Consider the following 17,487-nt stretch of genomic DNA (forward strand, 5'->3'; position numbering starts at 1 on the left):
ATCTGCTTGAGAGGAATTCTGGCGCTATTTGATCGGGAGGATTTGTGAGTTTGTGGACCACAGTAAATAGAGTGCGTGTATTGTTGAGGTTCTTACTAATGATTTCAGCAAAGTGTTGTCTAGCTTTTACAAACTCTTGGTTAAAATTACAGACATTGACTGTACAGGTCAAAATGAATTTGGAGTTTATTTTTTTTCTCCATTTCCGATCCACATGAACTCATTCGCTCCCAAAAACGTATAAATCCGTTCTGTTTTAAATGTTTTAGGTGTCCCAAGGACGTATTTATACGTTTTTTGTTTTTAATGCTAGAGCATACAGAAGGCTTTGATGCCGCCTCTCAACTGCAAAGAACGGTTGCAGAAATGGTAGTTATTACACAAACGGCCAGCAGGTGGCAGCAGAGCAAAGGAGATCAACCAGGGCATGTAGAAAAAAAGCTAAATTACTTACAATTTTAAATAGATTTGTGAAAACTGATGAAACTTAGCTCTCTTCTAATGCTAATTGCTGCAAAATGGAAACAGAAATATAAAAAAAAAATTCCTGATAAAAGTAGAGACTTGAATCTTTGTTTAGATAGGTTGCATGTTTTTATAGCAATAGAACACAATATTCTGTGGGGCTTGCAAAATCAGTCCAAATTTAGGAAAACAGCTGTGAATGAACGGGATTGCGAAATGTGAAAATGACTGTATGAATGAGTTCATTTCATGTCAGCACATCGTTTGTCGTCCGCACAACCTTACGAATATTTTCCCGGACCGAATTTTGTCCGGTCTGTCCAAACCGCCGGCCTTAGCAAGTTTTCTGGGGAAATTTGTAAGTCAAGGTACCGCTTCAACTTTCATGGATGATGTAAGAGAGAGGAATAAATTCACATGGAATACAAAAACGTTGGGACCCAACAAAATGAGGGAAGGGGCAAGGTGAGAGGGATCGAAATACTCTGTAACTATACTGAGCGACCGGAATCCACACGATGATGCCTCACCTCCTTCTTCGCATTTCTCAGGTGCTTTGGCCTTCTTGGCGAGCCGCGGGTCCAGCCAGGTTGTGGTCTTGCTGTTGTGGCTGCGCAAAGACAAAATTCGTCTTCAGGCTTTGTCAAGATCATGACAAAGATAACGAGACGATTAAGCAATCAGCAGCACCGTTTTACCCGAGAGCTATTTCAACAGCTCTTTTGGAAGCGAAAAGATTTAAAGGCTCATTGAGAGTCGAAACATTTTCAGATCCAACAAAGTCTTCCGAATGCTGTTGTAATCTTTAATCCAAAGAATGCTAATGAAAACGACGAGAAGACCCATTGCAGGGAATTGCGTCTTATTTGTGATATAAATACAAATGAATCGGGTGAGTATTTTTGATTACGCTTGAGACTAATGCGAATGCCGGGAGCTCATGCGACGGGAGAGCAATTGTGGACCGAAGCCAGGCAGCGTTCGGGCTACTCACTCTATGAAATAGACCATGCCGGTCTCTGTGTAGGCCATCTCCCAGTTCTTTGGCAGGGGCTCCTGACTATCGTCCTGCGCCATGACACTCCACGCTCGCAGGTCCACGGCCGCAGCCGACTGATTGTAGCTGGGCACGGCCTTCCTCCAGTCCGCCTTGTCCTTGTGCTCTGCGGCGGCCCGACATGCCGCCAGGGACGCCGGCACGGACACAGAAAGGGGAAGCGGGTGGGAATAAGGGTACGGGAGGTGGTAGAAAGAGAAGGAGACGGGAGGTGAGAATGTGGAACCATTGGATCGCCTTTGGGCTCCTTGCATAGTGCCCTGCCGCCGCTCAACTTGCTCGTCCTCTGCACGCTGGGCGGATGCTTGCATCCCACCAAAAAAAAAAAAAGAGGAAAGGCTAGAGAGAGTGAGCGAGAGAGAGTGAGACAGAGAAGAGTGTAGCAATTGCCATAGAATTTTGCATGTCAGCAGTGATATACTGGGAACTGCCTCCCGGGCAACAGCAGAGCTGACCAACGTTGCAGCCCGGCCCAGAGCGCCGCATCCCGACTCGGTTTCTATCGTGTGTGAGTGTGGCTTCTATCTGCAGGTTTTCATCTGAGCAGCTTCATCGGGTCATTGATTGCTCCGTTTGCATATCAGCTGGGGTTGAATGACAAAGATCAAACGTGATAAAAGTGTTTTGGGTTTTTTTTGCTGACATTTTGGCCTCATTTGTACATCAAAACACGCAGATATAAATGATACAGGTACAGGTAGACAAAGGGAAGTCAAACCTTAAACTTGACAATGATATGTCCAGTGACATATTATTGTGCGGCCCTGAATATACGACTGGATAGCCGATAGCCGATATACGCCCGCGCAAGCCGTCTAAGTCACAGGGCGGCCATCTTGCTCCTCTGCAGTCTACTATATGAACTATAGGCTATATGTACAGATGAGACAACAGCTCGCAGGATGAAAGAAGAGACTTTCATCTTTCGTTTGATAGGTTCCATGCTTTTATAGCAATAGAACACAATATTCTGTGGGCCTTGAAAAATCAAGTCAAAATCCAGTAAAACAGCCGTGAGCGAACGGGACTGCGAAATGTGAAAATGGCGGCGAGTGAATGAATTAACCAGAATACCAAATTTTAGACTAGTGGGGTTGCAAAGAACATATTATTGTCAAGAATATATATATTTTTTTGGGGTTGACTTAACCTTTAAATTGCAATGCGCCTCTCCAGCATCTTCTGTTGCAATAGTTTCAGCGTCACCTTCTTTAGGGCTACACTGATGATGTTTATCTTGCAAAATGGGATGATCTGCTACATGCTCAATTACCTTTTCACACTTGTCCATCCCCTGCTTCTGCCAGAAGGCCTTCTCATATAGATTCACAATCTAGACAGGGCAGTAAACGACTAGCAATTTTCCTATTTATTTGACTGGGAGTCCAAATTCGATGTCATCATCTCCTCCTGTTGCATCGAATTTCCATTCAACAAGGCCTCCAAGTCACACGCCGGACGACTGTGTTGTATTTTTGCTCTCTATTATGGTGAGGGGGAAATAAAAGCAGCATTTGTTGTTGGTCTCACCAGTTTGACCGTTGACCATAGGAGGCCTCTCCTCGTCGTCGTCCTCCTCTGGCGCGGCACTGTCCTTCCTGTCCATCTTGCTGACTGAGGTGGTGCGCTTTCGTTGGATTTCGCTGTCAAATTCCTCATCGAACAAAACCTGGTCCACCAAGTCCGGCTGGACGGGGCTCGGCTCGGCGGGCGGTTTTGGCGTTCCATAGTAGTTACCTGGAAAAAAAAAAAAAAAAAAAAAAAAAAATCACATTTGAATAATAAACCCACAAAACTGTCACAAAGCAGATGATCATGTCTAAAACGGAAAGTCTCGTTGTCATCAATGAGTCACAGCTTTTACATTGTTGCCATCCTAACTACAATTGCAACTCTGGATAATGGTAGGCTATAGCAAGGGTGTCCAAACTGCGGCCAGGGTGCCATTTGCGGCCCGCCGTCCATTTTTCAGTGGCCCGCGACATATGCTAAAAAATGGCATTTGACTCAGTTCAAATCAAATGAACAAAACAAAAATGTTTGGAGATGGTCAAAGTAAGAAGGGAGGGTGTCGAAAAACTGGTGCCATTAAAGGTCATTTTAGTTCACTAAAACTAATGAAAAAAAACTAAAACTAAAATTCAAGAAACAATATTTGTTACAGAAATAAAATAAAAATGTAAATGCTTTTTAAAAAATGAAAACTAACTGAAACTACATTTTATGTTTACAAAACTATAATTATAGCAAATACGTCCTTTGTTTTAGTCTTTGGTAATTAATTGAATGCATGAGCCTTTGGTGATGATTTTAAATGTGATTTTTAGTAGATTTATTTTGATATAAACCGTAATAATGACGTTTGAAAGTATGTTACACAGAAGTGACGTCATCTAGCAGCAGCCAATAGAAAAGCTTCAGATGATGTTCCCCCATGGTGTTTTTTAAATATTGCGCACAAGTAATACACATTAAAAAAAACTAATACTAATACTGAAACGAACAAACTAAACTAAAACTAAGCATTTTTTAAAGAACTAAACTAATAAAAACTAATAAAAACTCTAATAACCCTACTGCCATATTACAAATAAATTGCTTTATGTACTGTAGCATTTTTCTAAATATGCAAAAGCACAAATAAATTATTTGTACAATTTTTAGGCCTAAACACAATTTCTAATCATAACATTATGTGGCCCTTGCGTCCTTCTGATTTTCTGGATGTGGCCCTCAAATGAAAACCTTTGTACACCCTTTGGCTGTAGGTTTCCACTTTCGCTTTTTTGACAAAAAAAAAAAAAAAAAAAAAAAAAAAAAAAAAGCTATTTATTTGCTCAGTTTGAAGAGGCATCTGCTGTACCAAATTTTCAACATTAACATTTAAATGTGCTGCATACTTTCCAGTAACTTTCTGAAATAACATCACTCAACCTTCATAAAAGTCAATGATTTTATTTTAACACGTGCATTTTTGCTCTTTCCAAAGCCACGAGTTGCAAGTTATCACTTGGCGTTATGTAAATGTGAGCCGGTTATTTGACTCAGTAAAGCGCGATGAAGAGATACGCTTATTTATTCCAAATAAAAAGTGGTGAAAGCGTGAGCTCTCTCCCCTTTCAAGTCTATCAGCCTTTTCTGTCACGTTGGCGCCCAAGGCGGCGCAGAGCTGACTGCATCCGCGGAGCGAGTGCGCGCAGTGCAGCAAGAGCACCGCTCGTTTTCATCCTTCCTCAAATATACCATCGGAGAGGTCTGACCTGCTAAGATGGGGACACAGAAAGATAGGAGGGGGATACCAAGCTGCGTTCAAGGACCTCTTTGCTGTACTGTAAATGTGAGATGAGAACCACAAGTATGTCGTACTTCAACAGGGAGTGATGAAGGCAAAACATTATTTATTTATTTTTTTAAATCATTCATGATGGCACTATTTCATGATGGTCAACAATCGAAGGTACACGAGGACACCAAGGAGATAAGGGACTGTGACCGTGGTAAAAATGGCTGCTGTTGCTCATTAGTCACGATGCAAATTGTAGCTTAAGGAGATCGTTGCCGTTCCTGGATCCGTCTAAAACCATGCGACCCTACAAAAGGGGAACTAAAAGAGTCTGCAGGCTTGTTGTTTTTACTGATTTAATGAGTATGTTGTGTCTTGGAGGAATCGGTGTTTTTTTTTAGAAGCTTTGTGAAATTAGCTTGTATCCCCACTAGACTCCTTGTTTACTTTTATTTCTTATTCATTCAAATATGAATAGTTAATCATGTAAAAGGAAAGGGTGTTCTCGAGGAGGGCCAACTTCTCATTTCCGGTTCCAGGCCACGATCAGGCTGCATTCGAGGATGGTCGGAAGTCGGAAATATCCGAGTTGAAACTTCCCAGTTGCTTTCACCTCAAAGCGTTTGAGGTGAAAGTAAACAACAAAAATGGCGGATAGTGATAAATTGTTTTTTTATTTTGGTCCTCAAAACTCAATTTGACCACCAGGAAACATACCTAATTTTGCTTGATTTATTGTTTTAATCTTATTTCATAAGCCAGCCATACAGTTAAGTAGTTGACCGTATAATTTCATGCAGTGATATAGCGGCAATACTGTCACGTACGTTGCTTTACGTGGAGTTATGTCGAATATTTATGAATGAAGAAGGCTATCTAGTTTTATACTCGAGTAAATTGTGTTTTGACATTCAGAGTGACGTCACATTGTAGTCCGCCGGTGAAGTCGGGGTCCTTGTTTTGTTTTTTTTTCCCCGACTTCGCGAGTGGAATTTCCGAGTTCAAGGGGGCGTTCCCGGACGCACTTCCTGGTTTGAACTCGGATATTTCCAACTTCCGACCATCCTCGAATGGAGCATTACCTCCACCTGCCACCAATCATCCCGCCAATAAATAGTCATCATCCACCACATGCCGTTGCCGAAGTGTCACATCAGTGCATGGAAACGTCTCACAGTCCACAAACCATTGTCCTTGCCTTTTGCCTTGTTTTTTGTTTAATTGGGAGCCCTGTTTGACCACCTTCCAACTTTGAGACCAAACTGGGAAATATACTGTGCATTGCCATTAAGCCAAAGAAAAATACAGGCATACTTGACTGACAGGTGATCTGTCCAAAATGTAGCTCCCACCCACGGTCAGGTGGGAGATAGACTCCAGCTTCCCGGTGAGATTGAACAAGATATGCGAGGTGCTGAATAGACGGATGGGAAATCCAGACGCACGGAATTCCCCCCAAAAAAAGAATTCCAAAACATGACGGTATTTTATGTAGCAAAGATTCTGTCAACACAATTTAAAACACTGACGATAAATCGTTATAAATCAGCAAAAAGGCAGCGTTTCGAAGAGATTTATCGTTGGCCTTCCCGATTAACCTCCCCAAACACATTTGCGTTTATCTCCCTGCCAGCCACAGTCACAGACCCTCATTAATCATTGCAGGATGGCGCTCCCAAACTCTCTGGGGCAGCGGCCGGCGTGCCCCGGCCGCGATTGCGATTGCGATTGGCGCAGCCCGAGGCATGCGAAGCCAATCTTGCTCTCTGTGCTTTGGCGCAGGGCCGTTGCGCCGTTCGGCAAGTGCGGCCTCGCTTCGGTTACCTGTTCCAACCCCGCGTTCCTCTGTCCCCCATCGGGGAGCATTCGGGGACATTCTCATCAACAATACAACACTTTTACTTTCTTTTCTTTTTTTTCTTTTTTTATTCCTCACTCGTAAAGAGAAACTATTTTGTTGTCTCCAAGTTGTTCGCGCTTGGCAGCACAGCACCTCCCCAACTCTTGTGTGACTTTTGGCATGCTGCCCTATTTCTATCTAATAAACAGCAATGTCACTTCGCCTCATGGCTCAACAAAAGCCCGTTAAACACAAACACGGGTCCTATTTAGAAACAGTTGTGGGCTTTGTGGCGCGGCGAAACAGCGGGGTGGGAAAATTACATTTCCAGTAAAGTTCACGAGTGTCAGGAGGATGAATTTGTGTTTTGTATTAATAAAAACGATTTTAAGCATCTCCATTCTCTGTCCAATCGTCCCTTGACAGACACGAGCCTCTGCCGTTTAATAAACGCAGTATATCCACCGCATTATTATAGTAGCTCACGACGTGTCCAAAAACTGAAGTCTACATCTTTAAATGTCAACCTTTATAATCATATTTTGTGGACCCTTTTGGATAATTAATGTAAGCCATGATATTTTTTACAATTAACTCGTTCACTCATTCCAGCCATTTTCACATTTCGCAATCCCGTTCGCTCGTGGCTGTTTGACTGGATTTTGACTGATTTTGCAAGGCCCACAGAATATTGTGTTCTATTGCTATAATAGCATGGAAACTATCAAAAGAAAGATTAAAGTCTCTTTTTTTCATCAGGAAAAAAAAGTATGTTTCTATCTGTTTCCGTTTTGCAGGAATTAGCATTAGAAGAGAGCTAAGTTTCATCAGTTTTCACAAATCTATTCAAAATTGTAAGTAATTGAGCTTTTTTTCTACATGGCCCTGGTTGATCTCCTTTGCTCTGCTGCCACCTGCTGGCCGTTTGTGTAATAACTACCATTTCTGCAACTGTTCTTTGCAGTTGAGAGGCTGCATCAAAGCCTTCTGTATGCTCTAGCATAAAACAAACAAAACAAAACAAAAAAACATAAATACGTCTTTGGGACACTTAAAACATAAAAAAAAAAAAAGTATTTACACGTTATTGGGAGCGAATGAGTTAAGTATGGGGCAAAACAATTATTGGAAGGTATTTATAGTTTTCGTTTAGAGTCCCATTGAGGAAAAGGAAAAAAAAAAAATTATAGTAATGGATTGTTTTTTGTGATAATAATTTTTAAGTCTACTTCATTCATTTAACCCACTATAGCAATAAAAAGTTAATAGTTTATAATTAATTTGATACTTTCATTATTTTTCATGTACAATTAGTACCTTTGAAAACACATTTTGCAACTTGCTGTCGACGGAAAATGACATCACAAGGGCTCAGGTAACCAATCACAGCTCACCTGTTTTCTAGGTTTGGTCATGTGACATTCACAAGCTGAGCTGTGATTGGTTACCTGAGCCCTTGTGATGTCATTTTCAGTCGACGGCAAGTTGCAAAATGTGTTTGTAAAAAGGTACATGACAAATAATGAAAATATCAAATTTATTATAGGCAAAATATTCATGTTTGACTGCCAAAAATGGCTAAATAAGTAAAGTATCCCTTTTAATAAGAAAGAAAATGTATGTTTATGTTCTTACAGCCGCAACATTTATGTTAGCAACCATAACCAGTGTGGATGTTTGATGGACGGGAAACGTCCGTATTACCTCAAGGAAGCTCATCCATTGAAGTGCGACCTCTATCGTGAATAATTCATATATGGTCATGGTTAATTTGATTTATTCATCTATCCATTATCTGAACCGCTTATCCTCACTAGGGTGACAGGGTCGGGTGGGTGCTGGAGCCTATCCCAGCTGTCATTGGGCGAGAGGCTGAATTGGGTTGACAGCCAATCACACAATTCAATTTAGAGAACACAGTTTTCAAAACTTTTCTGTCCAAATTGAACTCATCTCTCTCTCTCTCTCTCTTTTTTTTTTTTTTTTAAATTCTTTTTGCTGTTTTAGATGTAAAACCTCAGTCACAGTATTGACATTTAGAGATTATAATGAAACTTTTGGGAGCTTGTGAATGTTGGGTATCAATATAAAGATGTTTGTGTCGCATTATGAAGGGAAGGACAGAGCAACTCCATTACTCATCTCGCTGACTGGTTTTATGGCTTCAAGGTTGAAGGGCCGGTCAGCTGGGGGCCCATTTGGGAAAGAGAGCGGACGGACACACACCCGGCACATATCACCTTGGTACATATTAACTTGCCTTATTTCACATTTATAAGCTGTTGGAAGGAAATGTGTTGGTGCACGGAACAGCAAGAGAACTAACATCTTTGCTATTACTTTGTGTACGTTGTGCAATTGAATTAACACGTGCAATATCTGTTCCAGTTTCTCATGAGAGGGTATGAGGCTTATATTGTAAAGCGCTTTGGGCACCATATGGTGTTGTTAAAGCGCTATATAGAAAGCAAACCATTTACCATTACTATAGTTTATTTACAGTAGTTTCTTAACTCATTCACTCGCCGCCATTTTCACATTTCGCAATCCCGTTCGCTCCCGGCTGTTTTACTGGATTTTGACTGATTTTGCAAGGCCCACAGAATATTGTGTTCTATTGCTATAAAAGCATGGAACCCATCAAAAGAAAGATTAAAGTCTCTTCTTTCATCAGGAAAAAAAAAAAAAGTATGTTTCTATCTGTTTCCGTTTTGCAGCATTTAGCATTAGAAGAGAGCTAAGTTTCATCAGTTTTCACAAATCTATATAAAATTGTAAGTAATTGAGCTTTTTTTCTCGATGGCCCTGGTTGATCTCCTTTGCTCTGCTGCCACCTGCTGGCCGTTTGTGTAATAACTACCATTTCTGCAACCGTTCTTTGCAGTTGAGAGGCTGCATCAAAGCCTTCTGTATGCTCTAGCATAAAAAAAAACAAAAAAACAACAACAACAACAAAACGTATAAATACGTCTTTGGGACACTTAGAGCATTAAAAAAAACGGATTTATATGTTAAAATTGAAGTTTTATCTCATGACTACTCCAAATCAAATCTCTCTTGCATAGTACCTGACGATTCGATTTGTATCACGATTCATAGGTCACGATTCGATTCGATACCGATTAATCCCGATACGACTTTACAAGTCGATTATTGCGATTGTTTTACTCAAATTTAGAAAATACTAATCTTGTAAACTTGTATCTGTACACTGTAAGATTTGTATGAAAATGTAAATTACACTTTTGATGCAAATAAACTCAGATATATAAATGTTTCCAGGCTATTTTAAATGGAAACGTAATGTATTGTTGGTCTACATTACTCATATTAGCAAGTTACTAACAGCCACACATTAGCAGTTAGCTATCAGCTACTGATAACAAATGCAAACATTTGCCAAAAAACGAACACAAAAGTGACACTAACGCTCATATTTTCTTACTAAACACAAAAAAGAATGTATCAGCACAAATTAGAATTGGAACGAATCAGAACGGACACTCATGTCGTCGTTTGCTACTGCACGCCGCGATCTGAAAGATGCACGGAGGACGGAAAAACAGGAAGCGGAAATCAAGCGCGGCCTTTCAAATTAAAAGCATTGGTTTCAAAATAAGACAGTAGTAAACAAAGCAGACAGAACAACTTGAAGAATTCTGAACAATGCGTGTCAAGTCAAGTCGAACAAAACACCTTGAAAATCAAGAATCCAATCACACTTTTAATCGTTTTCAATTCTCCATTTTTTTTTTTAAAGGGGGTTACCACACTTAGCACATGCAGTTGAGCCACTGCTCACCCAGCACAAAACAACAACCCACGAGTGTAGGGTGTACGGACGCGAGTATGGCTTTGCGTTACCATGACAACCAGGAGATGGGATCAGAATTTTACATTCGATAAAAAAAAGTTACCTGAGCACCCATAAAGACTATAAACGTGCACTTCATCATCAAGCCACTGATTTCCATTTTTTAGTTCGCAGGTCATTGCATGCAGTGGACACATTGTCAAAATCAAATGTTTTTTTTTTTTGGGGGGGGGGGGGGGGGGGGTTCTGACAAAAGTGTAGCAATATACCGTGGATATGAATAAAAAATAAATAAATAAATAAATAAATAAAAAGGGTAAACAATGAAAATAATGTGCATTTTAAGGAAGAATACATAATACGATTCAGAATTCTTGTCAAATAAAAAGATAGGAATTCAGGAAACATTGAAATATTCATTTAAATCCATCTGATTGTGTAATGTGTGTTTCCATTTGACAAATACCATCATAGGTTCCGCTCTCAAGCAGCAGTCCACATTCTTCCAGGCTACGGAACTCTTCCACGCTGATGAAGTTGTAGTCCACTCCAGGAACTTCCCCCTCTCTGGGCTGCCGAGTGGTACCTGCCAACAAGGGCACAGTTTAGGCCAAACTACGGCCCGGGGGCCATTTGCGGCCCGTCGTCCATTTTTTAGTGGCCCGCGACATATGCTAAAAATGGCATTTGACTCAGTTCAAATCAAATAAAAAACAAAAATGTTTGGGGATGGCCAAAGTCAAAAAGGAAGGTGTGGAAAAACACAGGTGGTATTAAAGGTTATTTTAGTTGACTCAAACTAACGGAAAAACTAAAATTCAAAAAACAATTTCGTTTCACGATATAAAACAAAAACAAAGATGCTTTTTTAAAAAAAAAGAAAACTAACTGAAACTACATTTTAGGTTTACAAAACTAACTAAAATAAAACTATAATTATAGCAAAAATGTCCTTCGTTTTAGACTTTGGTAATTAATTTAATGCATGAGCCTTTGGGGATGATTTTAAATGTCTTTTAGTAGATTTATTTTGCTATAAACTGGAATTATGACGTCGCGCCCATGGTGTTTTTTAAACGTTGCGCACGAGTTATACACATAAAAAAAAAAAACTAATACTGAAACTAACTAAACTAAAACTAAGCATTTATTAAAGAACTAAAACTAATAATAAAAAAAAAAACTAACAGAACCACCGTGAAAACCAATTAAAACTAACTAAATTTTAAAAAACAAAACTCAAAACAAAATAAAAACTAAAATGAAAAATTCCAACAAAACTATAATAACCCGACTGCCATATTACAAATAAATTGGTTTATATACTGTAGCATTTTTCTAAATATGCAAAAGCACAAATAAATGATTTGTACAATGTTTATGACTAAACACAATTTCTCTTCACAACATGATGTGGCCCTTGCGTCCTTCGGATTTTCTGTATGTGGCCCTCAAATGAAAACGTTTGGACATCCCTGGTTTAGAGGAACCAACCACAAAACTAGCGGAGATTCTTCGAATCCAAAACTTGGCCACAGTCATGTGACGTCCACCAGCCTCGAGTTGGAAGAGTACAGAAAATCTGTGATGTAGGGAATTAACTTGTCAGAGAACCACTTTAAAAACAACAACAAAAACAAAAAAAGAAAAAAGAAAAAAACTTGTGTGTACTTGTTCAATAAGAAGATCCAAACGCATTCAGGAAGATTTATTTCCACTTGTCATAAAGTTCTGGGTAGTAAAAAAAATAAAATCAAAATCTCTGACAGCGAATGCCAGCGGCTGTGAATATGATACAACGTTGATGCAATTGTTCAAAGGTAAATAAAAAAAATGGCTCCCTTTTCTCCACTTGAAATCGACATCTCGAAACAACTTTCCTCAACCTTAAAACTCGATTTGATTCCTTCCGGTCCCGGGCCTCGACTTCCCCGCAGTTACTTATTTCATAAAAAAAAAAACAACGCTCTCAAACTGCTGCCTCTCGTTAAGAAAGTGCCGCGTATTGCCTTGATGAAATTCTCATCTCGGAGATGCTGGGGAACGCATTGTTACGGAAAATACTTCACGCTTGTGAACGCGCCAACTCTGCTTAGCATCATTTTCAGCTGTAATTTTTTACAGAGCCTCAGCTTGAGTTGCTTTGCTATCTGGCTGCTTTGCAACACACGCGTGGGGGGGGAATTTTGACTTTGCATTTAATGTCCCCGTTCTTGATTTTCTTTCCGCGCCAACATCCATCCTTGGTTGCCGCTGTGGGCCCATCACTTCGAAAACGGCTCGGTTTTGCCAAACGTCGACAATGGTTTATTGCAATGGGGAGAAGTGATCAGAACTACAAAAAGAGGACATTTTTCATCTCAGTTCAACTTATGGTTAAGCGTTTGTGAAGGTAATGACTTATCCAGTTTGCTGAAAAGTAGACCCCAGGTATTTGCTAAAAATGCTTACGTTCATGCCTATATGTGTATTTTTTTATATTTTAATGATGCCAAAATCCCCTGCTCCTTATTAGGAGAGGAGTTGCTAAAGTTAGCTTCACTTATATGCTACTAGTACCGACCTGGTCGCAAGTATTTAGCTCATGTTGCCTTACAACAGTGCTTCTCAATTATTTTTATTAGCAATTATTTAACAATCTCTTTTAATGTTTTTTTTTTTTTTTCCCATGTAATGTCATATCTTGTCTAGGGATGGGCGAGTTACCGATACCAGGTATGGGTATCGGGCCGATACCAGCCTTTTTTCAAGAAGTACTCGAGTACTGGTGACGCAGATGAGTACAAGCGAGCGACGTTAAGTGAGTCCTCCTTGCCTGTAAGTGGCGCTAGCTTGCAGCAGTTTTTCACCAACACTTCGCCGGTTTGGAAATACTTCAAAATTGTGAATCTTTAACTAAAAGAGCATTTTTGTGTTTTATTTTGAGCGTTAAGACTTAGGGCTGGGAATCTTTGACTGTATCACGATTCGATTCGATTACGATTTTTGGGTGCACGATTCGATTCGGAATGGATTTTCGATTCTCGATTCAAACGATTTTTGATTCAAAATGATTTGATTGACAAATGATTTCTGCTTCAATTTACAGATATGCACAACATTGTCATGATCGACTCCAGTCTGCTTTGCAAGACAAAATGACAAACAAATCTTTTGTTTAAATATTTATTAATTTTGTATTTTAACTGCCTTTTTCCACAAAAAACAGCATGTGGGCTACAACTGCCTTTTCCCCTTCTTCTTCATTTGTAATTTAAATAAAATCGATTTTTGGATATTAATATCGATTCGATTAATAAATGAGAATCTCGATTCTTTTATGAATCGATTTTTTGGCACACCCCTAGTTAAGACTATTTAAGAGTGACTGTGCTGTTTTTTTTTTGGTCAAAATTAAAGGAAATATATATTTTTTTAAATATCTTTTGGTGATTTTTTATTTATTTATCAAAATGTACTACTGGTATCGGCAGTTGGTATCGGCATCGGTGAGTACTGAGGGTCCGAGTATCTGTATCGGTCTGAAAAAAAAAGTGGTATCGAACATCCCTAATTATTATTATCGCTGCTCAAAAGATAAGCTTCAATCTTGAACATTATTCCGACATTAATTTTTGTTTCGTATCTCCCAGTGAGCCGTGTCGTGTCGGTTCCACACCCATGATGGATAAAACAGTCTAAAAGGTGAGCTGTGGCTGACACTGAGGATGGAACTTGGGATTTTGCCAAGACGTGATGGATTACCCGGTGGCCCCGGACCACTGGCACTACTCAGCTCCTGTCATCTTTAGAGGAGCCAAGCACAACATTTCATAAGTCTTCAGGATGTCTGGTGAAGTAAGAAAAAAAAAACAAAACAAAAACACGCTTCTACAAGCTCCTTCGGCTCATGCTAAGTGTCAACTAGCAGACTCGACTACCGGAGTCAATCGGCTCCAATTTCATTTGAAGCAAAACCACAACAGCAAGACGTTGCTTTTTGATCATCTCATTTTTTTGCTGAATGTTGACATATTAGGAAATGACATTGCCAACTAGATAAGAAACCGTTTGTAAGCTATGTGCAGAATGTGAGTACTTTTTAAAAAAAAAAAATATTTTTTATTTTTTTTTATTTTTTTTTTAGAGAGAGAGAGCGAGAGCTCAGAATTGTTCATGCGTGCGTGTGTGCACGTACGTGCGTGTGTGCGTATGTGCGTGCGTGCGTGTAAATTTGTGCAAATTTATACTCATGAATTCACCTAAAACCTAATGCAAATCCCATTACCCTTCACCTTAACCGGATACTTCAGTCTCGCCAGAGTCGTGAAGTTCAGAAGGTCAGGAGACCAGAGGAAAGGTCAAAGAAAAGAAAGGTAAATCAAAGTCAAATCCAGCACCGACTAAACACGTCCTGCCATCCCACATGGTTACAAAATCAGAGTCTTACGCCAACCCCAGAAAACCTCTAAATTCCAACAAATTAAGGAGATCTGAAGAGACCAGAGGAAAAACGAAAGAGAGGAAGGAGGGAAGGATAGATGAGGCAGAGTGAGATCCACAGACACCAGAAGAATGTGAGTACGATCTGCCTGTGAGCAGCAACTTGAGAGCTAGCTTGGCTGGTCCACAATAATAATAACTAGAAAAATTTCCGCGGAAATTTTGGATGCGACTGCTGACTCTTGCAAGGTGGAAAGCCGAATGCACTGAAAAGTTTGCCAAATGTTGGTGTACTTTACCTCTCAAATCGGTCAGCAAGCTAGCATTAGCATGCTAAGCTAACGTAGAATGAGCATGATAGCATTAGCATGCTAACCTAGCATTAGCATGCTAACTTAGCATTAGCATTAACATGCCAAGTTAGCTTAGCATTAATAAGCTAACTTAGTGTTAGCGTGCTAATTTAGCATTGGCTTGCTAAGCTCGCATTATTATGCTAAGCTAGCATTATTATGCTAAGCTAACGTAGAATTAGCATGATAACTTAGCATTAGCATGCTATCTTAGCATTAGCATCAACATGCCAAGTTAGCTTAGCTTTAATAAGCTAACTTAGTGTTAGCGTGCTAATTTAGCATTGGCTTGCTAAGCTAGCATTATTATGCTAAGCTAGCATTAGCATGCTAAGCTAACGTAAAATTAGCATGATAACATAGCATTAACATGCTAACCTAACATTAGCATGCTAACTTAGCATTAGCATTAACATGCCAAGTTAGCTTAGCATTAATAAGCTAACTTAATGTTAGCGTGCTAATTTAACATTGGCTTGCTAAGCTAGCATTATTATGCTAAGCTAACATTAGCATGCTAAACTAGCATTAGCATGCTAAATGGGAAAAATTGCAGCAAAATGAGCTAAAAATCATATTGTCGGTCAATGTATGTGCGCACAGTGTGGCTTGGAAAAAGGTGCTTAATTTGTGGCTCTTTTCCCCCCTTCTCCATTCATTCCTATTTTTGGCGTTTTTTTGGGGGGGGGAATTGCGTCTTCCCCCTCTGCCATCGGTCGCTTGTACTCGTCTGCGTCACGAGTACTCGAGTACTTGAAAAAAAGGCTGGTTTTTCGCCCATCCCTAGTCATAATAATACATCAGATATATATGCAATTTTTATTAGCGATTGCTAAAATCATCAATAAAGTTGACATGACAGTTATTTGTTTCCACTACTCACAGGGAATGGTGCGCAGGTACAAGTTGTCCCTGATCACCTGCTGCAGTTTGTGATCCAGGGACCCCTTCTGGAACTGCAGACTGAGGTAGTGATGCAAATCGGCATTCAGCACCTTACCTACGAGAAGAAGAAGACCATATTTCAGTACAACAAATACACAGCGCTTTATTAAGGTAGGAAAAAAAAAAAATCTTTTGAATGTTTGTGACTGGTAAAGATATGACTAAGTTTATATACACACACGTGTATCTATACACCGACCACTCACAACCTTATGATCACTTGCACAATATAATGATTGTGCTGCCCTGAAGCCAATAGTCATTTATTCATCTGTTTTTCCTTACAAGTAATTATCTTTGTTTTTGGTAGTTGAAAGAAAGGATTGATTGATTGAGTTTTTATTTTGTATTTTATTTTTCTTATTATTATTATTATTATTATTAATTCAATCTCTGGTGAAATAACCTTATTTATTGATTGAGTGAATTTTTATTTTTCATTTTATTTTTATTATTATTAATATTATTAATTCAATGTGTGGTGTAATAACCTTATTTATTTATTGAATTTTTATTTTTCATTTTATTTATTATTATTATTATTATTAATTCAATCTCTGATGTAATAACCTGATTTATTGAATTTTTATTTTATTTATTATTATTATTATTAATTCAATCTCTGGTGTAATAACCTGATTTATTGAATTTTTATTTTTCATTTTATTATTTTTATTATTTTTATTATTAATTCAATCTCTGGTGTAATAACCTGATTTATTGATTGATTGAATTTTTATTTTTCATTTTATTTATTTCTTATTATTAATTCAATCTGTGGTGTAATAACCTTATTTATTGATTGAATTTTTATTTTTCATTTTATTATTATTATTATTATTATTATTGTTATTATTATGAATTCAATCTCTGGTGTAATAACCTCATTTATTGATTGATTGAATTATTTTTTTTATTTTATTATCTGTTCTCATTGCTGCTGGACATGTAAATTTCCCAGAGGGAGCCATCTCAAAGGGATCAATAAAGTCAAATCTAAGTCTAAGTCTAAGTCTATTGAGAAATCTAAAACATTTGCAGAAGCTTCCATTTCAGCTGGAAGAACAGCAAAGCACGTTTGGTTCAGTGGGGAAAAAAAAAAAAAAAACAGCGATGAGTTGAAATTCAAACAACAAACAAGGGTATCATTTATGAAGAAATATTTTGTTACTCAGCACTTGCCTTGTTGAAGAATTGGAACTAATATTTCATCTGGACTTTGACACAACTGGCGTGCGCCTGCCTGCCTGCTTCTTCACTCAAACTATCTAGTAACTGCGGCACTCGCTGAGCCAATCGACACGCAGC

At 38.9% G+C, this 17,487-nt stretch overlaps 1 protein-coding gene across 5 annotated transcripts in view; it reads right to left on the reverse strand.

Annotated features, from left to right (window-relative positions):
• magi3a (membrane associated guanylate kinase, WW and PDZ domain containing 3a) overlaps positions 1–17,487 on the reverse strand; it is a 98,122-nt gene that overhangs the window by 25,435 nt on the left and 55,200 nt on the right. For all 5 annotated transcript variants that reach the window (XM_077512014.1, XM_077512013.1, XM_077512015.1 and 2 more), the window contains exons 2-6: positions 16,118–16,234; positions 10,926–11,045; positions 3,053–3,259; positions 1,460–1,628; positions 996–1,075 (exon numbers count right to left, since the gene is read on the reverse strand). In XM_077512014.1, coding sequence (XP_077368140.1) covers positions 996–1,075; positions 1,460–1,628; positions 3,053–3,259; positions 10,926–11,045; positions 16,118–16,234 — 693 coding nt within the window. The remainder of the gene's footprint in view (positions 1–995; positions 1,076–1,459; positions 1,629–3,052; positions 3,260–10,925; positions 11,046–16,117; positions 16,235–17,487) is intronic.

Source organism: Festucalex cinctus, chromosome 2 (genome assembly GCF_051991245.1).
Source record: "Festucalex cinctus isolate MCC-2025b chromosome 2, RoL_Fcin_1.0, whole genome shotgun sequence".
Lineage (NCBI taxonomy): Eukaryota > Metazoa > Chordata > Actinopteri > Syngnathiformes > Syngnathidae > Festucalex > Festucalex cinctus.